We start from the raw sequence: 24,082 nt of genomic DNA on the forward strand, positions 1-24,082 counted from the left end.
ACCCATACACTCACACCCACACACTCTCACACATACTCCCACACACACATACACACTCACTCACACACACTCACACACAGACATACACTCACGCACACACTCACTCACACACACTCACACCCACTCTACTTATGTTATATTCTGCCTTGTTTTTATTCTTCCCTCCAAACAGAACAATGTTAGTGTGCCCATCGGGCGAATGTTTGCTCGACCTGTGTATATGAGCCTCCTCTTGTCCATTTCATCACATACCTCTCAACCCATTTTGATGTTTGCTGCATTTTAACAACCGAGTTTCCCTCCCCTCCTCAAAGTCATTGCAAAGAAGCTAACGGTGAGCAGAGGTCTCTACAGAACCCCACTCATCACATTCCTGACCATCTGGAAAGGACCCATTGTTGCATCCTCTTGGTTATTCTGGTAGCAGGACAATCTCCTATCCCTGCCATCCCTTGCCCCGAATGCTCCTAATTTGCACAATAACCTTTATCTGCCACTTTGTCAAATCCCTTCTGAGGAAAACCATGGCAAGGGTTGTATGGTTCAGAACAAGCCAATATGAATATAAACAGATCGTTATCAGAGTGGTGTTCCAGGAGCTTATCTTGCTCAGGCTGCCTGCAGTTTGGAAAAGTTGACCAGTCTCCAAAAAAACCACATTATCTGGGCCCTGCTCAGAACAGAGGTATTATACAAATGGACAGAATTATTTTGTTTTTAATAAAATTATAAAAACAGCAGTAAATCAACGTCAGTGAATGATATTGACTGGATTTCAGTGCTCTCACCCATAAAGTGTAGCATATTTTATAACGTTTCCAAAAAGGAAGTCTGGATTGATCAGACTTTTTCACCTATTGTGAAGATCATATGCCTATTAAGTCTGATTAGCAGCAACTTTAACAATGGTCAATCATTTGACTGAAATTACAGAGACCTTCTGGCAATAATTTCTGTTAATGACTCAATGATTAAATTTCCCTCTGATACAAACAATGGAAATTCTGCAACTCAGTCTTATTGCACATGAGCCCCTTTGTCAACATTTGCACATCTTTAGTTGACTTTAGTATATTCTACACTCTGCTGGCTCTGCTCCTCCCTTCCATAAACCTCAGCTCAAATTATCCTGACTGAGTTCCAGGGGATTATATGAAGTGCTTTAAAATGAGTTCATTTAGCATGAATCTCAGCAATATGCTTCTTTCTCGGCTTGCTGCTAATTTGACATGGCCAATTAGAACACTATACTCACTAATTATTTCTACTCCTCCTTAAACTGTCTCACTTTTCAGGCAATTAGAATGCTGTTCATTTTCAGTGCAATTGAAAGTGAGAGAAGGTCCTTGCTCAGCTGCACTTGACCAATCTTATAATTAGCCTCTCTCCTTATATCACCCCCGCCGCGGTTACGTTAGGGCCCGGGTGTCCTTGGAGAAGGAGCACGCGGTGTCCACCAACACCCTGGAGTTGTTCAGGGAGAGGTGGGCGCCGCAGGGAGTGGAGTGCATCATTACTCCCTCCAACTCTATTTTGATTTAGTCCCTACCCTCCCCCTCACTGTTTTTGATCACACAGCATTGCCCTTCAATGTGAAGGGCACTGCTTGTCACTGGTCACTCGGGTGTTTTCCTATCTTCCTGGTGGTGGAAATTGAATAAAGATTCGTACACCTTGTGTCTCTCACTATGTCTCACACCTACACACACACACACACCATGAGTAAAAAAAAATGAAAAAAAAAGAAAAATATCACCCGCGCCCTCCCCTTCTCTTTCTGGACAGCACAGTGACTCAGTGCTGCCTCACATTGTTAGGAACCTGGGTTTAATTTCACACTCAAGTGACTGTCTGTGTGAAGTTTGCACATTCTCAGTGTGGGTTTCCTCTCGGTGCTCTGGTTTCTTCCCACAATCCAAAGAGGTGTAGGTTAGGTGGATTGGCCATGGGAAATTGTCCGTGGTGTTCAAGGATTTGTAAGGTGGATGTGAAATGCAGGATTTTGAGTATGGAGGGGTGGGATGCTCTTTGGAGGATCAGTGTGGATTTGACGTGCTGTAGGACCTGCTTCCACACTAGAGGGATTTGATGATTGTATATGTACCAAAATTGAATTGATTATCTGAAAAATCAGAGCCATTTATTGCCAGTAATGATCCTGCAATAACTTCCATCTTTATCAGTGACTAATAACAGCAGGCAGAGTGGATGAATTATATAAGAATGAATTGCCTATTCCACCTTGACATATAACCTGTAAATGATTTCCCAGGGCCAGAATGGTTATCACGAGGGGGTGTAATTTTAAGGTGACTGGAGAAAGGTTTAGGGGAGGTTATTTACAGAGAGTGGAATGCACTGTCAGCAGTGGTGGTAGTGGCAGAGACATTAGGGGCATTTAGTGACTCTTGGATCGGCACATGGAAGATACTTACACACCCTTCATTGTACTTAGTCTTAGAGTCAGATAAAAGGTTAAACCGAAGGGCCTGCACTGTGCTGTACTGTTCAATGTCCTATGAATGGCACATTCATTCAAAAATTTATAACTGTATGCACTTATCTAGGTATATACCAGGATATAAAATGTCCAGCTCAGAAACCCATCATACCAACCCAACTCAAGATTTGGAGGTGCTGGTGTTGGACTGAGGTGGACAAAGTTAAAAATCACACAACACCAGGTTAGAGTCCAACAGGTTTAATTGGAAGCACTAGCTTTCGGAGCGACTACCACCTGATGAAGGAGCGTCGCTTCGAAAGCTGGTGTGCTTCCAAGTAAACCTGTTGGACTGTAACCTGGTGTTGTGTGATTTTTAACCCAACTCAAATTACTCTTCATCTCAGTCGAGAGTGTGGTGCTGGAAAAGCACAGCAGGTCAGGCAGCATCTGTGGAGCAGGAAAATCGGTGCTTCAAGCAAAAACGCTTCATCAGAAAACTTACGGCTTCTTGATGAAAAGTTTTTGCCTGAAACGTGAATTTTCCTGCTCCTCGGATGCTTTCCAGCACCACACTCTCGACTCTAATTTCCAGCATTTGCAGTCCTCACTTTCGCCTATTCTTCATCTCATCCTATCGCTCTATCCTTTTATTATTCCACACTTCACTTCTTACAAATAAAGGAACAAGAGGAGGCCACTCAGCCCTTCCAGCCCGCTCTGCCATTCAATAAGATCGCACCCTCAACTCCACCTTCCCTGATAATCTTCTATCCCCTTGGTCATCAAGAATCTATCTCCCTCTGCCTTCAAAATATTTAAGGATTCTGCACCCACTGCCTTTTGTGGAGAGGAATTCCAAACACTCGCAGCCCTCTGTGACAATAAAACTGTTTCCTCTTCTCCATTTGAATCTGTAAACCCCTTATTTTGAAACAGGGAATGTTCTGGATTTGCCCACAAGAGGAACCATCCTTTCCACAGCCACCCAACCACCTCCCTCCAGGATCTTGGATGATTCAAGTAAGGCCCCTCTGACCCTACGAAACTCCAGAGGTGTTCAGTTATCTTAAACTTACGGCTACTTAAACACGTCTAATCTGTACATTTCAATGATAACCACCAATGATGTTGATAGTGGGGGACATCACTGAATATCAGGGTGGTGATTAGATTGTCTCTTTTTTATGATGGTCATTGCCCAATATTTGTGTGGCATGAATTGCCACATGTCAGCCCATATTGTCCAGATGGTGTTGCACTTGAACATGGACTGCTTCAGTGTCTGAGGAGCGGTAAATGGTGCATTGTGCAATCATCGGTGACCATCCCCACTTCTGACCTTATGATGGAGGGCAGGTCATTGATGAAGCAGCTGAAGAAGGTTGGGCCCAGGACACTCCCCTGAGGAACTCCTGCAGAGATGTCCTGGAGTTGAGATGACTGACCTCCAAAACCACAACCATCTTCCTATGTGCCAGGTATTATTCCAACCAGTGGAGCGTTTGCCCTCTGATATCCACTGATGCCAGTTTTGCTAGGGGCTCCTTGATGCCATACCCAGTCGAATGCAGCCTTGATGTTAAGGGCTGTCCCTCTCCCCTCCCCTCTGGAATCCAGCTCTTTTGTCCATGTTTGACCCAAGGCTGTAATGAGGTCAGGAGCTGAGTGACCCTGGGGGAACCCAAACTGGGCGTCACTGAGCAGGTTATTGCTGAGCAGGTGCTGCTTGATAGCCCTGTCACTGACCCCTTCCATCACTTTCCTGATGATCGAGAGTAGACTGATGGGGTGGTTAATTGGCCCGGTTGGATCTGTCCTGCTTTTTATGTACAGGACATACCTGGACAATTTTCCACAATGTCGGGTAGATGCCAGGGTTGTAACTGCACTGGAACAGCTTGGCTAGGAGAGCGGCCAGTTCTGGAACACAAGTCTTCAGTACAATTGCCAGAATATTGTCAGGGCCCATAGCCTTTGCAGTATCCAGTGTCTCCAACCATTTCTTGATATCACGTGGAGTGAATCGAATTGGCTGGAGCCTGGTATCTGTGATGCTGGGGAGCACTGGAGGAGACCGAGATGGATCACCCACTCGGCACTTCTGGCTGAAGATTGCTGTGAAAGCTTCAGCCTTACCTTTTACACTGATGTGCTGGGCTCCTCCGTCACTGAGGAGAGGGATATTTGTGGAGCCTCCTCCTTCAGTGAATTGTTTAATTGTCCCCCACCATTCACGACTGGATGTGACAGGACGCAGAGATTAGATCTGATCTATTGGTTGTGGGATCACTCAGCTCTGTCTATCACTTACTCCTTATGCTGATTGACATGTAAATAGTCCTGTTTGGTATCTTCACCGGGTTGACACCTCACCTTCAGGTCTGCCTGGCGCTGCTCCTGGCAAGCCCCTCCTGCTCTCTCCATTGAACCAGGGTTGATCCCTTGGCTTGATGGGAATGGTTGAGTGGGCCATGAGGTTACAGACTGTGCTGGAGTACAGTTCTGCTGGTGATGGCCCACAGCACCTCATGGATTCCCAGTTGAGTTACTGGATCTGTTTGAAGTCTGTCCCATTTAGCACGGTGATGGTGTCACACAACACTGAGGATATTCTCAATGTGAAGGTGGGACTTTGTCTCCACAAGGACTGCGTGTTGGTCACTCTTACCGATACTGTCATGGACAGATATATCTGCAGCCAGCAGATTGGTGAGGATGAGGTCAGGTATGTTGTTCCCTCTTGTTGGTTCCCTCCCCACCTGCCACAGACCCAGTCCAGCAGCTCTGTCCTTTAGGACCTGACCAGTTCGATCAGTAATGCTGCTGCCCAGCCACTCTTGGTGGTGGACAGTGAAATCCCCCAGCCAGATACATTCTGTGCCCTTTCCACCCTCAGTGCTTCCTTCAAGTGTTGTTCAACAGGGAGGAGCATTGATTCATCAGCCGAGGGAGCTCGGTACCTGGTAATCAGCAGGAGGTTTCCTTGTCCGTGTTTAACCTGAAGCCATGAGACTTCATGGGGTCCAGAGCCAATGTTGGGGGCTCCCAGAGCAACTCCCTCCCAACTGTATCCCACTGCTGCCCCCTCTGCTGGGTCTGTCCTCCCTGTGGGACAGGTCACCTCCAGGGATAGGGATGGTGGGCTCAGGGAAATTGTCTGTAAGGTAGGATCCCGTCCATATAACTATGTCAGGCTGTTCTTGCCCAATCTGTAAGACAGCTCTCCTAGTGTTGGCACGAGCCCCCAGATGGTAATGAGGAGGGCCCTGCAGGGTTGACAGTGCCAGACTTACCGTTGTCTTTTCCATCTGAGGGAAGAGACTGAAGTGTTTCTTTTTTATTGATTCACAGACGAGGGCCGTCGCTAGCTGGGCAGCAGTTACTTCCCCCAGAGGGCAGTTAAGAGTCAATCACACTACTGAGAGTCAGGAGGGACATGTAGGCCAGACCAGGTAAGGATGGCAGATTTCCTTCCCTAAAGGTCATTAGTGACGCAGATGACTTTTTTTCTGACAATCTGCAATGGTTCATGGTCATCATTAGACTCTTAATTCCACCATCTGCGGCAGTGGGATTCGAACCTGGGTCCCCAGAGCATTAACCCAGGCTCTGGATTAACAATACCACAACAATTCCACTTGGCCATCACTTCCCCCATAGAGACGGTGTAAACCATAGAAGGACATGGAGGTTCCAACACAGAATTCTCAGAAACTGAAGTGGAGGTGGGGAACTATGTAAAAGCATATTGAATCGTAAAAATGTTAGTTTTGGACAATACACTGCTTCAAAGAATCACAGAGACCTTATAGAAACGTATACAATCGGACTGGACAGGGTGAACACTGGGAGGATGTTCCCAATGACTGGGGAGTCCAGAACCAGGGGGTCACAGTCTAAGGATACAGGGTAGGCCATTTCACCCAGAGAGAGGGGAGCCTGTGGGATTCTCTGCCACAGGAAGTGATTGAGGCCCAGAGATTGAATGTTTTTGAGGTATATATCATTCTAAGGGCTAAAGGGATCTAAGGGTATAGGGAGGAAGTGGGAACAGGGGACTCAGTTGGATGATCAGCCATGATCCTATTGAATGGGGGAGCAGGCTCAAAGGGCCAGCTGGCCTCCTCCTGCTCCCCCCAGCCCATTGTAAATTCACTGACATGTTCCCACAGACAGGCAACAATAGTGATGAGAGAAAATGCAGAACACTGGAACTATTTCTACTGGATCAGAAAAGGTAAAGTTGAAATTTAAGTTGTTTTTGGAAAATGATTAAGGGCTTTGAAAGAGTGAACAGCAAAAGGTTAGCTTCTTCGGTTGGAGAGTGAGTGGAAATAGGTTGTCAATTTAAACCTGCTGTGGGGAGGGGTTTGGAAAAGATAAATATCTTTACACAGAAAGTTATCAAAAACTGTGATACTTCTCAGGAAACTTCAGGGGAAGGGTGACTCAACCTGAAACGTTAACACTGATTTCTCTCCACAGATGCTGCAAGAGCTACTGAGCTTTTCCAGCACTGTCTGTTTTTGTTTCTGAGGACTGTGTACTTTGGTGCTGGGATTGAGTGGGGATGCCTTAATTAAATCAAGTGGATAAATATCTGAAAGGAGATGCATTTCCATGGCTGTGTGGACAGCAGGGTAAATGCAAAAAGGTTTTGATTGCTTTCTCAAATGGGCAGAATGGGCTAAGGATCAATTTCTCTGTCATTAAAAAATCCAACATAAGTTCCAAAGAAGGGTCATACAGGATTCGGAATGTTAACTCTGTTCTCTGCAGAGGCTCCCCCCAGCTGCTGAATTTCTCCAACTATTTTTTTAACTTCATGATCAAACAAACCGAACACTGTTCCCTTAATCTTTAAATAGATATCTTAGATATACTTAAATATCATTCAGCTTTGCTCCTGCAAATCTTTGCTTTACTTCACCATGTACAGAGGTAACAATAGGACATCAGCAGACAATAGTGGGTTTTATTCAATCCTCCTAACTCAGCCATGGGCTTTACTTTCAAATTCACATTCCTGGTGTAACTAGAGGGAGTGGTCATCATTATTTTCAGGTGTCTCTCTCTTCATCCACTAAACCGTGACTAATATTCTTTGTAAGGTACCAGCCTGCACAAACATCCCGGTCAACAAACCTGTGTCTGAACCATCATCTATCCTGCCTTCCCTTAAAGATTCCCCTAACTTGTCTTCCATCGCAATAACCATTACTACATCTCCAGGCTAATTCAATTCTCTCAGTGGGTCACTCTCTGGTCTCTGGATAGGTTCACCTCCAACCCCCGAGTGGACAGACTGAGTGTAGTAGTGAGGGGAGGCTCAGTTAGACACTGTCTGAAATCAGAGTCATGTGAGGTGTGAATCCAAAATTGCAATTCAAATCACTTTCCTTCAATAAATCACAGTGTGGTGACAGGCTACACCTGATCAAAACTCAGCTCAACAGGATATATTTATATCCTCACAGTCACATTCTCGTATGTACTATTCATCAGGTAAGGTGAGACTTTATCAAATTCATGAAGAAATATGGATGTACATTGTGTCCAGCAGTCAGCATCATCCTGGTCCCCATCGACAAAGAGCTCTCAAAGAGTGTCACTCTGTTCCCGTTCTGGAGGATCACTCTCGGGAAAGTGTCAAAACAATCCAACAGGGTCACTGCAGACGGGCAGATGGACTGGCTCTGCTTATTTGCTCAAGTACAGAAGAGGGAGGTGGTCAACACATTAAAGGGCTGACGGTGTCAATAGAGAGAAGCTGTTTCCTCTGGTGGGCTGGGGGTGGGAATTCAGATCAAGGCAATGGAACCTTAAAACGCCAAGGCTGACCAATCCACAATGACACTGGGGGGGGGGGGGTTCTGGATCTTTCTATTCTCCCATCCCGTCCAACCAAAAGACTGTTCAGACTTGGGGGGTCCACTTGGGGGTAAATATCAAAGGTAAGATTGCTCATGTTCAGTTGAGAGATGGTGGAAAGAGTTACAGAAATGGGTTCACAGATGTTCAAATGGAATCATGGATCAGGTGTGAAGTGGTCTGAATGATTTTCTCATGTTCCAATGATCCCAGTCAGCGGCTTAATGACAGCTTTTCTGATACAGGGGAGAAACTGACAGGTTCATAATGGCTTGTCTCAACCATTCTCACAAGACGGGTAATCATTGAGGCTATGAAACAAGACGGCGATAAGTCAATCATTCAGCACCACGCCATTCCCCAGAGTAGGCCATTAGGATGATTCGTCCTTCACTTTGTTCAATCAGACAGTTTATTTTTCCTGCATTCTTCTGGAGTGATGACACCAAGTCAATGATCCAGTAAATGAGAATCTGTTTGTTCCATTGCCAGAAATACAAAGATTCTGATAAAAGAATTGCAATTGCACATGAATTTAACATACACGATATTCCTCCGCTGTTAACTCTGGAATATCTCTGGTATGGATTCAGTAACACTGCACCCTCATGATATATGGGTAAGCAGGCTGTATTAAGGCTAAAAGATCAATGTCCTTAACATTTAGTAAAAATATTTGTGAATTGGAAGGGTGGAATTGATCCTGTTCTCGTCAACTGATTCTGAGGTCTCTGTTGTGGTACAGAGGATTGCACTCTCACCTCTGAGTTGGAGGGTCAGAGGTTCAACCCTCCCTCCAATAACAGGCTCATGGCCCAGGCTGACCCTCCTGGTGCAGTACTGCAGGAGTGCTGCCCTGTCACAGATGTCACCTTTCAAATGCAATATCAAGGCGAGACCCTGTCGACTGTCTCAGAAACACAGAACACTGCAATTGGCCACTCATCCTGTTGAGAGGGGTCTGCCATTCAACAGGATTGTTGTTGATCCTTTACCTCAACACCAGACTCCACTGTCCTCCAACCCCCCATACACCTCAATGCCTGTAGCCTCAGGAACTCTTATCAATATCTTTCTTGAATATAAGTCAGTGCCTTAGTGTCTGGAGCTTAATGCGGTAGAGAATTCCCCAGGACCACCACCTTCTGAGTCTGAAATGATCAATTCTGTATCCTGAGACTGTGGGTCCTTGATCTGGAACTTCCCCCCACCCCCCCACACCCCAGACAAGGGGAAACATTCTCCCTGCTCCTGTCTGTCCAGCCCGGTATGCATTTTCCACATTTCCATAAGATCCCTCTCATTCTTCTTCACTCCAGTGAATACAGGTCCGGTCAACCCAGGCTCTACTCAGCCGACAAACCAGCCTCCCCAGGAACCAGCCTGATGTACCTTCACTACACTCCCTCCATGGTAACGAAGGAGGCCAGATCTGCCCCCAATATTCCAGGTATGGTCTCACCAAGGCCCTGTACAGTTGCAGAACACATTGCTCCTGTCCTCAAACTCTGTTATAATGGAGGCCAACACATCATTTCCCTTCCTCGCTGTTTGCTGCACAGACTCCTGCTTTCAGTGACCACTGTACATAGACAGCCAACTCCCTGTGTGCATCAACCTTCCCCAGTCTATCACCATTTAAATAATACTCTGCCTTTCTGCGCTTCCGAATGAAGTGGACAACTTCACACTTCTCCACATCATTATGTGATTTGCCTATGAACAGCTCGTGTCTAAATTGCCGTGAATGGTTTTGACATCCCCCTCGCCACTCTCACTCCCGCTTCCACATAGCCTTGAGTTCTTCAGTTACTTTACAAATATAATACTCGATTCCCTCATCCAAATCATTGTTATAGACAGTGAATTGCGAAGGTGCAACCATCAAACGTGATCTTGGGTTCATGTCGTGCTACATATGACCCCACCACACTGTTGTGTACCTGTAAAATCTTCCTTACTTCCTGTTTTGACACCATCACCTTCATTAATTGTTATGATCTCTCAACCTTATGGTATATTAGCTTTTATTGGTGGAGGGATTGAGTTTCGGAGCTACAAGGTCATGCTGTAGCTGTACAAAACTCTGGTGCGGCCACACTTGGAGTACTGTGTACAGTTCTGGTCACCACATTATAAGAAGGATGTGGAAGCTTTGGAAAGGGTGCAGAGGAGATTTACTAGGATGTTGCCTGGTATGGAGGGGAGGTCTTACGAGGAAAGGCTGAGGGACTTGAGGCTGTTTTCATTGGAGAGAGGAAGGTTGAGAGGTAACTTAATGGAGACATTTAAGATAATCAGAGGGTTAGATAGGTTGGGCAGTGAGAGCCTTTCTCGTGGGATGGTGATGGATAGCATGAGGGGACATAACTCTAAATTGAGGGTTGATAGATATTGGACAGATCTCAGAGGTAGTTTCTTTACTCAGAGTAGTAGGGGTGTGGAACACACTGCCTGCAACAGTAGTAGGCTCTCCAACATTAAGAGCATTTAATTGGTCATTGGATAGGCATATGGATGAGAATGGGATAGTGTAGGATGGATGGGCTTCAGACTGATTTCACAGGTCGGTGCAACATCAAGGGCCGAAAGGCCTGTACTGTGTTGTAATGCTCTATGATCAGTCTGGGATTACTTTGGTTCGACCTATGGCTTGTGACTCTTACGCCTATCACATCATTTCAGTCATTTGGTTTGTCTCCAGCACCACCTTCTCTTTAATTTTGTTATAATGATCTCTCTGCCTCATTTAATCAGATTATAGGTCACTCCTTCACTTGGTAATCAGCTGTTGACACTTTACTCACACTGTCTGACACTTTTGATCACCTGCAGAGACTTATTATCTGACCCTCCACTCACACCATTTGTACCTACCTATTGACACTCTTACTTACCTGGAATTATCTTGCTATTACCTGTCTGCCTATATATTCTGTGCCTGTGCACTTCCCTCCACTTCACCTGATGATGTGGTAGCGTTCTGAAAGCTTGTGATTTCAAACAAACCTATTGGGCTATAACCTGGTGTCATGTGACTTCTGACTATTTTCTAATTGGGGAAAATCTTCTGAAATCTGAAGCACAAAGAGACTTAGGAGTCTGAGTTCAGGATTCTCTTAAGGTTAACACGCAGGTTCAGTTGGCAGTTAGGAAGGTAAATGTAATGTCAGCATTCAGTTCAGGAGGGCTAGAATATACAAGAGCAGAGAGGTGCTGCCGAGGCTGTATGAGGCTCTGATCTGACCCTATGAGCTGTTTTGGGCCCTGTATCTAAGGAAGGATGTGCGGATCTTGGAGGGGGTCCAGAGGAGAGTTACAAGAATGATCCTGGGAAGGAAGAGCTTGTCATGTGATGTCCGGTTGAGGACTCTGGGTTTGTTTTTGATGGAGTTGAAAAGAATGAGGGGGATCTGACCCTTACAGATACTGAGAGGCCTGGATAGAGTGGACGTGGAGAAGATGCTTACAGTCGGAGAGACTAGGACACGAGGGCCCAGCCTCAGAGTGAAGGGATGACACTTTACAAAGGAGAAGAGCAGGAATTTCTTCAGCCGGAGGGTGGGGAATCTGTGGGACTCATTGCCACAGAGGGCTGTGGGGGACACGTCATTGAGTGTATTTAAGACCGAGATAGGCTCTTGATTAGTAAGGGAATCAAGTGTTACAGGGAGAAGGCAGGAGAATGAGGTTGAGAAACATAACATATCAGCCATGATTGAATGGTGCAGCAGACTTGATGGGTTGAATGGCCTAATTCTGCTCCTATACCTTATGGCCACCTGAGAGAAAATTGTCTCAGGGAAAAAGTGAAAATGTAAGTGAAATGCTTGAGAAGTGCCAAAGAACATTTGAAATGGGAGTAACCAGAAAACCAAACTGCCATAAAATGACCATGTAGCCACTGTTAATTGTTGTAAAATCCATCTGAGTTACTAATACCCTTTAGGGAAGGAAACGGCCATCCTTACCTGGTCTGGCCTACATATGATTCCAGATCCAAAGCAATGTGGTCGACTCTGAACTGCCCTCTGGGCAGTTAGGGATGGGCAATAAATGCTGGCCTAGCCAGCCAACCACACCCACATGCCTGAGTATATAAAACAGAAGTTCTACCCTGGGCCTAGGATTTGCAAGCTCTGATTTACAAGAGATTAATACTCCAATACCCTTCACCACATTCCTGGTGCTGGGCTTCAGATCAACAGAGGCTGGTCCTAACCTCTGAGCCCATAGACACTGTGAACTGAACAGATTCAGGTAATATCACCACACAAGTGTGTAAGGAGCAGAGTGCACAACTGTCACTATTTAGATGTCTCAGTTTTTTTATTCTCTCATGACAAGTGGGCATCAAGCATTTATTGCCCGTCCCTAGTTGCCCCTTGAGAAGGTGGGGGTGAGCTGCCTTCTTGAACCGCTGCAGTCCATGTGCTGTGGGTAGACCCACAATGCCCTGAGGGAGGGAATTCCAGGATAGTGAGCCAGCAACAGTGAAGGAAGATGAGATTTTTCCAAGTCAGGATGGGGAATGGCTCAGAGCAGAACTTGTAGATGTGAGAAGTAAAAGGGTGGACTGGGATAAAGCCAACTCCTTGCTGCTGTTTCTGCTGACCTTGCTTGGGTCAGGGTGAGGAATTGAGAACCTGCAACTAACCAATCAGAAATTATCACTGGCCTTGGAAAGACAAGCATGACCTACTCTGCTCCCTGTGAGAAATTCCTGCGGGGATGATCATAAATGCTGCATTTGCCAGCAATGGAACTGTAAGGATACATTCAGCACACACACTGTCACAGAACTGTCCCCAACAGTGATGCTGCATGGAGCTCTGTGCAAACACCGTCTCGGTCAGCGGACCATCTGCCCCAAGTTTGAGAGGGAACCTCCTCTCCCAGGTCATACCCCACTGCGGCAGAACGTCCAAAGATTCTTCTCCGTAATTTCATCATTAAATCTCCCAGATGTTTCACCGGTGAAAATCTTTTGAGACACTGGAGTTGATCCCACAAGGAGCACTCTCTGCCTCACCCACACCTCACTTGTGACCCACTCTCCAAGTCAAACAGCGACTGGGGCAGGAAGGTGAGGGAGGAAGGAGGAATGAGAGGCAAGAGGGTGTGGGAGTGCTGAGGGGCAAGAGGAATGAGGAGCAGGAGGGTGGGGAAGTGGGACAGTGAGGGGGAGTGAGCAGGAAGGGGCACATATGAATGATATCAGCAACACGAACCTCCTGCCCAGTGAGGGGGTGGGAGATGCTATGTATTAAAAAGGCAATATTTGTATTTGCTGTTCAGCAATTAAATTCTGTCACTTTGACCATTTGTTTGTTGAAAACTACTTTAATGAATAGGAGAGGGAAATGGGAAATGATTTATCTTCTGACCAGTCAAAGGTGAACTTTGACAAGATGGCAGTAACTTCAGAAACTCAGTCTGTGGAACCATCTCCTGGCCAGAGATTGCAACTACACCATGACATTTGTGAGCCAAAACTGACCAGGAAATGTGGACATGGTAAATTATAATATTGGTGCGTGAATGGAATGTGCTGTCAGAGGATGTGATGGAGGCTGGTACAATTACAACATTTAAAAGGCACCTGGATGGGGATATGAATAGGAAGGATTCAGTGGGATATGAGCCAAATGCTGTCAAATGGGACTAATTTAGGATATCTGGTCAGCATGGTTGAGTTGGACTGAAGGATATGACAATGACTCTAATAGTGAATGTTGTGACGATGCTATGGCTGTAAGAAGTGCATTTTGTCCTGGTCTCTTTTAAGAGAAAGACTGAACAAGAGATACCCAAGCTGTGTGTGGTAATGTGGCTTTGGGATTGTTTTTAAAAGTTGGAACAATTGAAGCAGCCTGGCTGGGTGTAGCCAGCTCTCACAGACCAGGAGTTCTCGTTGACCCACAATGTCCCTTAAGTAGGGAATTCCAAGATTTTGACCCAGTGACAGGGAAAGAACAGCGATATATTTCCAAGTTGGGATGGTGAGGGGCTCAGAGGGGAACTTGCAGGGGGTGGTGTTCCCATCTATCTGCTGCCCTTGTCCTTCTAGATGGAAGTGGTTGTGGGTTTGAAAGGTGTTGTCTGAGGATCTTTGGTGAGTTTCTGCAACGCATGAGTATCAGGAGTGGAGGACACACTAATCCTCATATTTGTAACATCAAAAAAACGCTTACATTACTATAACTATTCGGAGTTTCGAAATTGTTTCACCGTAAATGAAATATTTTTTGAGGATAGTTAGCTTTGCAATTTGGAAACTATAGTAGCCAATCCGTACACAGCCAGCTCCCACAAATACAATGTGATAAATGAGCAGACAATCTGCTTCAGCAATGCTGGTTGGAGTCTTGGTATTGCCCCCAGACCGGGGAATGCCCCCATTCCCACCCCCACCCAAGCTGTGTGTGGTAATGTGGCTTTGGGATTGTTTTTAAAAGTTGGAACAATTGAAGCAGCCTGGCTGGGTGTAGCCAGCTCTCACAGACCAGGAGTTCTCGTGCTTTTTTTAGATTTTACATTTAACCTTAAGCAGTTGCTGTTGGAGTCTCAACAAGGCAGAAGCTGCTGGAGGTTTGAAGAAACAGAAGCTATTGATACCACTCTCTCAGTTACAGCCAGAAGCTGGGGTTTCTTTTCCTCATGTGGGTATTGTATGTGAGGAAATCTGATTTCGGAATTGTTTATGGGATGTTATTATACTGGAACAGTTAATTAGTAACAGGTACTGTATCTCTTATTCAGTTAATTCTTCCAATAGAATTAAGTTATTCTAGGCTGAAAATGTGTTGCAGGAAAAGCGCAGCAGGTCAGGCAGCATCCAGGGAACAGGAGAATCAACCTTTCCGGCATAAGTCCTTCTTCATAAGCCCTTCCTGAAGAAAGGCTTATGCCCGAAACATCGATTCTCCTGTTCCCTGGATGCTGCCTGACCTGCTGCGCTTTTCCAGCAACACATTTTCAGCTCTGATCTCCAGCATCTGCAGACCTCACTTTGTCCTAAGTTATTCTAGGCCCAACTATGCCTCTTCTTCCTCAGGCAGCTGAGGAAATTTGGCATGGCAGTGAATATTCTTGCCAACTTTTACAGGTGTGCCATCGAGAGCATTCTGTCTGGATGTATCACTACCTGGTATGGCAACTGTACCATTCAAGATTGGAGACGGTTACAGAGAGTGGTGAACTCGGCCCAGACAATCACAAAGGCCAACCTCCCATCGATAGAATCCATCTACCAGGCCCACTGTCAAGGAAAGGCCGCCAGCATTCTCAAAGATCCATCCCACCCTGGCAATGTTTTTCTACAACCTCTACCATCGGGGAGAAGGTACAGAAGCCTGAACACATGCACCAGTTGCTTTCGAAACAGTTTCTCCCGTACTGTTGTTCGAATACTGAATGGACCCACAAACTCTTAACATTCGCCTGTACCTGTGTTTTTGTTTTTGCTGCTGTTTACCTATTATTTACTATCTATGCTACTTAACTCTGTGAGCTGTCTGTATTGCTCACAAGACACAGCTTTTCACTGTGCCTCAGGACACGTGACAATAAATTCAACTCAATTCTTTCTTCTATTGGATTGTAACTACAGTTTTTCAACGAATGGTGTTTTGCTTAATATTGAGTATTTGACCAATCGAATTGCATCTGGAAGACAGCATGTTACATTTGTCTTTAAAATAAGAAAAAGTTAGGGTCTAGGCTATCTGCTTAAATTACTTTGAGGGGGTCTAGTCTGGTCCATAATAAAGTCAACAGAAACTTGAACAACAACAATGCTTCACATTTATTTGTGATTCGGAGATGCCGGTGTTGGACTCGGGTGGACAAAGTTAAAAATCACGCAACACCAGGTTATAGCCCAACAGGTTTAATTGGAAGCACACTAGCTTTCGGAGCAACGCTCCTTCATCAGGTGGTAGACTATCACCTGATGAAGGAGCGTCACTCCGAAAGCTAGTGTGCTTCCAATTAAACCTGTTGGACTACAACCTGGTGTTGTGTGATTTTTAACTTTGTTCACATTTATTTAGCAGCTTTGGTACAGTGAATGCATTATAGTGAATGCAGTATAATAAATGCAGCATACAGGAGTGTAACTAAGTAACATTTGACAGGAAGCTACATAAAAATCTTCGAAGACAGATTTTCAAAATGTTAATAGATGGGATAAGTTTTCAGAAGCACTGGGAAGGTGGAGAGTGTAGCAGTGAGACAGAGAGATGGAGGGAGACCTGTGATTCCAAATGGCCCAATATCGGTGAACTATGATGGAGTGGGCAGAAGATGGAAAGCTGTGGTCTAGAGATTAGTGGCATGGATGAATGTTCAGGTGAGAAGGTCACGTCAGCAGGAAACAGATTAAGGAACAGCAGCAGGGACACAGCTAGGTCAATGTTGGCAGGGCTTGTGAATGGAGAGATTATGGTGCCACCTGAGGAACCATAGAAACTCACAAAGAGGAACAAGAGACTGCACTCAGGGAACTTGTGGCCAGTGATCTAACATCCCCTCCAAACCACCCAAACACTTGGAGGGTCCATGCACACCAATCGCCATGCTGACACACTGGCTTTCCCTTCCGGAAGCTTCCACTGCACACAGACCTCAGAGTCCGAGAGGGAGCATTGTTTTGATCACAAACTCCTCCCCACTTCCCCCCTTCCCCCCAACGGATGCTCTCTCACTTACCGTGCCCGGCACAAATCGGAAGCTGATCAGAAGTAGGATCTGAGCCACAAGAATAGCAAACGAGAGGTTGGCGTGGATATGGTAACGCTGGTTACGGATCGTGCTCACCGACCTGCCAATCAGCAAGAACAGGAATGATCAATCAAACACAACAGGCTTCAAAGATAATCTCAGCACATACAACCATGGACTGTCTCAGTTCGACATCGATATCCAGCCCGAGGCAGCGAGCATGTACTCACTAATCGCACGGAGAGAGGTCAAACAGGAAGTTGTGAAGAGAATATGAGGTGTCTGCTGAGGGACATAGAGAGTGCATCTTTTAGCAGGTGATGCATGAAAATGAGAACTGCTCAACTTTAGCAGGAAGCACAGAAAAGCAGGAAATGATTTAAATGGAGGGAGACTGGAAAGCTCTGAGCTGCAGAGGGATCTGGGTGTCCTGCGACATGAATCACACGCAGTTAGTCAGTGGATACAGCACGAGGCGGGAACGATAATTGGAATGTTGTTGCTTATTGCAAAAGGCAATAGAACATCAAAGTAGGGAACTGCCCCCAGACACCACCAGCCTCCTCCACCCGACTGAGCTCACCCTCACTCCAAACAACTTCCCCTCGAACTCCTCTCACTTTCTGCAGGTCAGAGGGTGGCCATTATGTCTGTCACTCTGTGGGGTATGTGGAACATTCCTTGTTCCAGCCTATTCCGGCCCCCACCCACAACTCTCCCTCTGATATATTGATGACACCATCGATACTGCTTCCCTCTTTCCAACAAGTAAAGATCTAACCTGTTTAGCTGTCCTTGATAAGTCAACCCCTTCCTCCCAGAGATTAGCCGAGTGAATCTGTTTGAACTGCCTTCAGTGCCGGTAAATTCTTACACAAATACAGGGACCAAAACTGTGCACAGTACTCCAGATGTACAGTTGTAACAAGACTGACCTGTTTTTAAACTTCAACCCCAAAGTAACCAAGGCTAAAATCCATTTGCCTCCTTAATTACCTGCTGAAGCTGTCTGTTTTGTTTTCATGCACAAGGATACCCAGATTCCTCTGCCCTGCAATGTTCTGGGGTCTCTCTCTCTCCACTTAAATAATAATCTGCCTTTTGAATTTTCTTAGCAAAATGCATGACCTCCCACCTTCCCATATTAAACTCCATCTGCCAATCACTCAACCTATTGATATGCCCTTGCAGATTCCATATGTTCTCAGCACAACATGCGCACCCATCTAAGTTTGTATTGTTGACCTATTTGGATATGTTACCCTACCTCCGAGTCCCTGTTGTAAACAGTGAATCATTGAGGCCTGAGCACTGATCCTTGTGGCACTCTGCTAATTACATCTTTCCAACCTCAGAAAGGCCCATTCTTCCCAACTCTCTGTCTTCTGTGAGTTAACCAATCCTCAATGCATGCTGACACGTTACTCCCAATATCATGTGCTCCTACCTGGAGTAATAATCTTTCACATAGCACCTTATCCTATGCTTTCTGGGAATAGAAATACACACTACATCTACAATTTTCCCTTTATTCATTCTGATCAACAATAATATTAACAACTTAGCTCGTTATATCCCGAAAGAACTCAAGCAAATTTGTCAAACATGATTTCTCTTTCACAAAACCATGTTGAGTTTGATTGAGTTCTCTTTTCTAAATGTCCTATTATTTCTTTTGTAATAATGGTATCTATAGCATTTTATCAACGTTGGACTGGAGTGGATAAGGTGAGAAGTCACACACCACCAGGTTTTGGTCCAACAGGTTTATTTGGAAGCACGAGCTTTCAGAGAGCTGCTCCTTCATCAGGTTATAGAAGGAGTATTTATACAAGGCCATAGAAGTGTAAAATAACAGACCAAAGCAAATCTAAAATACAATGAAGAAGCTCAGTAAATTAGTCAAGAAAATAAAAGTAAAATTAACTCAAAAAATCCCCAGGCATTATTAAATATACAGTTGCTAGCACAGAGCAATAACAAATGTAGACAGAAGTTAGTGACAAAGGGTTAATAAATTGATCAAATATCTCAAATTCATAATTATTGATCAGAGTATGGATATAGATTCTCCAAAAAGGAACACCGTGACAACAAGATTTGGACAATATCCATGCCTGGGCTGACAAGCGGCAAGTAACAAAAGCCAGGCAATGACCATCACCAATAAGAGACTGTCTAACCATCGCCCCATGACATTCAGTGGTGATGTCATCACTGAATCCCCACTATCAACATTCTGGGAGTTACCATTGACCAGAATCTGGACTGGTCCAGCCTTATAAATGCAAAGGTTAAGGTGCTATGTGAAAGATTATTACTCCAGGTAGGAGCATCTAATAGACACCCCTGCATCGCAGGTGAAAAGAAAAAATATGTAATGTTTCTCCATCTCTCTTCTCTCTCTCTCTCTTTCTCTGATTGCTGGAAAGCCACAATAAAAAAAACATGATTTACTAATTTCTCATTTCTAATCTATGTGTTGTGTTTTCATTTTTCAGTGTTTTCACAATGAATAAACTTATTTTCTCTTCAACTCAAGAAAGCTTGGTTAAATTGACTCCTTTAAAAACATAAATACATGACAAAGGGATCCACTGGAAAGGTGTCCCTTGTTTGACCTGAACACAGTTGTAGAGTTCAAGGTTGAACAAGGAACATGAGCCAGTTCCTCCTTCCTTACCCAGGATCATAATGAATTGGGAACCCTCACCTGGGGACCAATCACATTTTGAGTACGTGTCAAAATGTGTGGGAGGGTGCATGTGTGTGAGAGAGAGAGAGAGAGACAGAGAGAGACAGAGAGAATGAGTGTGCATGAGAGACACAGTACAAGCATATGAGAGAAAATTCATGCACAACTCTGCATATGGGCAAGACAGTGAGTGAATGTAAGTGAGAGAGAGAGAGAGGATATGTGTGACCGTATGTGAGTGATTGTGAGTGAGAGTGTGTGTGTGTGTGTGGCTGAGTGTTTGTGTCTGAGAGAGAATATGTGTGTGTGAGAGACAGTGTGTGTGTGTGCATGTGTGTGAGAATGAAAGAGAGGATACATGCGTGTGTCAGTAGAGGTGAATGAGTGTGTGTGTGAGAGAGAGAGAGAGAGCTGTGTGCGAGAGAAGGTGGATTCATGGCTTTGTTTAAAAACAATGAATTAAACGGCATCTGAATTTACATGTTCCTCACAAGCTCATACTGTCTCTGTCATTCACATTCTCACACTCTGGCTCGCTCGCGTACACACACACACACACATACACACATTATTGACCAGTTTATTGTCCCAGACCTCCCCTCCCACCCCCCCCCCCCCCAACCACCACGATGGTGTGTTGATGTGGGAGAGTGAGGACAGTGTTATTGGTACTCACGAGAGAACAGCAAATATGATGAGAGTGACCATCAGGCAAACAATGGAGAGGGAACAGCCGACATATGTGATAGCAGAGAGCACCACCTGGTGTACCTGCTCCAGCTGGTCAAAACAAGAGACAGAGAGAGAGAAAATACACTTTTAAATCCAAGATACCAAATGCATACCAACAGATTCTATCTTTGTTACTGTCTTCATTACTGATGAGGGTCTCGTTTTAAACCCCTATTTCTCTACAATAATCCCATGGTCATTATTTCAAAGAAGGGTAAGGAAGTTTTGCCTGGTATCCTGAGCCAACATTTGTCCATCAACGAACATCATTGAAAAGAAGCACATTGTCTGATCATGATCCCTTGGCTGTTTGTGGAATCTTCCTGTGTACAAATTGGCTGTCACATGTTTTTGACAGTACATTTGAAGAGCCACTGGACTCAAAATTATTAACTCTGCTTTCTTCCCATAGTTTCTGCCAGACCTGCTGAGTTTGTCCAGCAGCTTCTGATTTTGTTTCACTCTCAAAGTGCTTCGGGATGCCCCATAATTGTGAAAGGCTCTCTGTTATATAAATCCTAGTCCTTGTTTCTCTTTAGAAGTTTCCCTTTAGAAATCCTGAGTTCAGGCCCGAACTTCACCCTCTGATCCTCGTTGTCAATGGGCAAGGGTGTATACTCCATGGACAATGCATCCAGTGGCACAGCACAGTCCCTGGTGGCTAGTTACTGCAACTCTGGTTGCTTTACATTGATTCACTGAAGCATCTTCACAAACCCCTCGCTGCCAAACATGACACAAATCACACATCGGCAACATTCCTGCCAATTATCACACCCACCTGTACCCATTCTCCAAGGACTGAAAACACAGGCAAAAGCACCTCAATGGTATCAGGAGTTATTTTAGGAATTAGAGGGGGAGGTGTTGTATCCATTAATTACTTCAATAGTCTCCTCAGCGACCTTGCGTCTTCCACCTTCTCATTGAAATCTCAGGACCACCCACCCAAATTCACCCACTGTCACCCCAACTATGTCTCTCAGTTTGACAATGTCTCGGTTTAAAAATGATGTGGTGGTGCCAGCGTTGCTTTGGAAATAAAACCAGTCAGACTCCAGGTTAGAACATAGATTCTAAACAAGGCCTCACACCGAAAATGCATTGTCTGCCCAGAGATGTCACCTCTAGTATACTCTAAAAAAAACCCTTATTTATCTCACGGCAGTGACCTGAAAGAAATTCTGGGATTTGCATTTTAATCAATCAGAAGTTGCATCTCCTTTCTAACTGATTAAAGATTTAACGGGAGGGAGTCAGCCATTTTAGGTTTGTTCAATCCATTCACATCAGTTGTATGATCCTTTGATCTTTTATTTATAAATCTTTTACTCCTCTCTCACTGGACCTGAAGAAGGAACAAAGCTCCGAAAGCTAGTGTTTTCAAAGAAACCTGTTGGACTATAGCCTGGTGTGGTGTGATTTTTGACTCAGTTTTAAAAGTTCTCCTCGGTATTCTCAAGCCTCTCTTTTGTCTCCTGTTGCTCACGGTGCTCTGGGATCGCTGTGCCCCTCTCGTTCTGGTCGTTGTTAGATGCTCAATTTCAATCACACCCCTACTGGTGGTCGGACTTCAATCTCACTCTCTCTAAACTTCTCTGCGTCACAACTTCTCTCTGTTCCTTTTAAAATATTCCATGAAACCTCCCTCTTCAAACAAGCTCCTGCCTCAATATCTCCTCATAGTGGCTTGGTGTCAAATTCTGATTGATAGTCATTAAAGTCTGCAGTTTCCCTGAGATTTTATCTATCTTCATTCTGATTGGATTGTATATGACATGGGGACTGCAGTTTATATAAAAACACCACCCACTAAGAGCAAGAAAAGGCCATTCAGCCCCTCAAGCCTGCTCTGTGGGATCATCACTGATCTTCTACATCAATTCCACTTCCCATTCAATCCCCACTCTATTGATCTCTTGACTGATCAAAATTGATTGATCAATTAGATTACTTACAGTGTGGAAACAGGCCCTTCGGCCCAACAAGTCCACACCGACCCTCCGAAGAGCAACCCACCCAGACCCATTCCTCTACATTTACCCCTTCATCTAACACTACGGGCAATTAGCATGGCCAATTCACCTAACCTGTGGATTGTGGGAGGAAACCGGAGCACCCGGAGGAAATCCAGGCAGATACAAGGAGAACGTGCAAACTCCACACAGACAGTTGCCTGAGGCGGGAATTGAACCCGGGTCGCTGGCGATGTGAGGCAGCAGTGCTAACCACTGTGCCACCGTGCCGCCCACAAATTAATCCTGAAAATCTATCAATCTCAAAGTTGAACATTCATAGCCCCCTTGTGCTCAGAATTCTAAAGATTTATAAATCACTGATTGAAGTAATTCCTCCTCATCTCTGTCCTAAAAAAGTTGCCCTCTCACCCACTAAGAACCCTAACTCTGTATTCTCCATCTGGGGAAACAGCCTCTCAGAGTCTACCTTGTCAAATCCTCAGAGAATTCCATCTACAACAATGAAATCATCACAAACGTTTTAAATTCCAGGACATAGAGGCCCAGTGTTCTCCAACTCTCTGAAGATAAGCTCCTCACCCCACAATCATCAAGTGAACCATCACTGAAGACCACGTACATTCTTTCCAACATAAGAACACCTAAAACTACACACAGTAACCCAGGTCCTGGTTCACCAAAGCTCTGTAGCAAAATTTCCTTAATCCTATTTTCCAATAGTCTTGGTGTAAATGATGCCAGTATGGGGGCAGCTCCAACAACACTCAGGAATTTGACACCACCCAGGAGAAAGTATAGAATCATAGAGTCATGCAGCACAGAAACAGACCCTTCGGCCCAACTCGTCAATGCCGACCAGGATTCCTCAACCAAGCTAGTCCCATTTGCCCGCATTTGGCCTATATCCCTTTAACTTTTCCTGTCCACATACCTGCCCAAATGTCTTTTAAAGCATCCCCCAATTGATTGGCACCACATCCACAAACATCCACTCCCTCCACCACCAACTCTCAATAGCAGCAGTGGGTACTATCTACAAGATACACTGCAGTAACTCACCAAAGATCCTCAGAACAGCACCTTCCAAACCCACACCCACTTCCATCTAGAAGGACGAAGGCAGCAGATACATGGAACACCACTCCCTGCAAGTTCCCCTCCAAGCCATTCACCATCCTGACTTGGAAATATATCGCCGTTCCTTCACTGTCACTGGGTCAGAATCCTGGAATTCCCTCCCTCAGGGCATTGTGGATCCACCTACAGCAGGTGGGCTGCAGCGGGTCAAGAAGGGAGCTCACACCCACCTTCTCAAGGGGCAACTGGGGACGGGTAATAAATACTGGGCCCAAACAGTGGCACCCACATCACATGAATGAATTAAATAAAATTCAGTCAGGATTCAGTCCAACTTTGGAGTGAAGTGAGTGACTGAGGAACAACAGGGTTAGGTCTTATCATCGGATTGACATCACCGAGTTCAGTGTCACTGTTTACCTTTGGGGTAACCAGGCCTGACCGACTGCCTTGGCATCTCCAGGGATTCGGGATTAATAGTAATGTTAAAATCAACTATTCTCACTGTTTCTCTTTTTTGAGTACCTTTCTTGGCAAGTAAAATGTGATAAATACCGTAGC

The 24,082-nt window shown here is 45.1% G+C and overlaps 1 protein-coding gene across 3 annotated transcripts in view; it reads right to left on the reverse strand.

The window, feature by feature from the left end:
- The window catches only part of adgrd1 (adhesion G protein-coupled receptor D1), a 243,831-nt gene that overhangs the window by 100,589 nt on the left and 119,160 nt on the right, over positions 1 to 24,082 (reverse strand). For all 3 annotated transcript variants that reach the window (XM_043715336.1, XM_043715334.1, XM_043715335.1), the window contains 2 exons: positions 20,410 to 20,513; positions 17,027 to 17,138 (listed from right to left, as the gene is read on the reverse strand). In XM_043715336.1, the coding sequence (XP_043571271.1) occupies positions 17,027 to 17,138; positions 20,410 to 20,513 (216 nt within the window). The remainder of the gene's footprint in view (positions 1 to 17,026; positions 17,139 to 20,409; positions 20,514 to 24,082) is intronic.

Source organism: Chiloscyllium plagiosum, chromosome 25 (genome assembly GCF_004010195.1).
Source record: "Chiloscyllium plagiosum isolate BGI_BamShark_2017 chromosome 25, ASM401019v2, whole genome shotgun sequence".
Lineage (NCBI taxonomy): Eukaryota > Metazoa > Chordata > Chondrichthyes > Orectolobiformes > Hemiscylliidae > Chiloscyllium > Chiloscyllium plagiosum.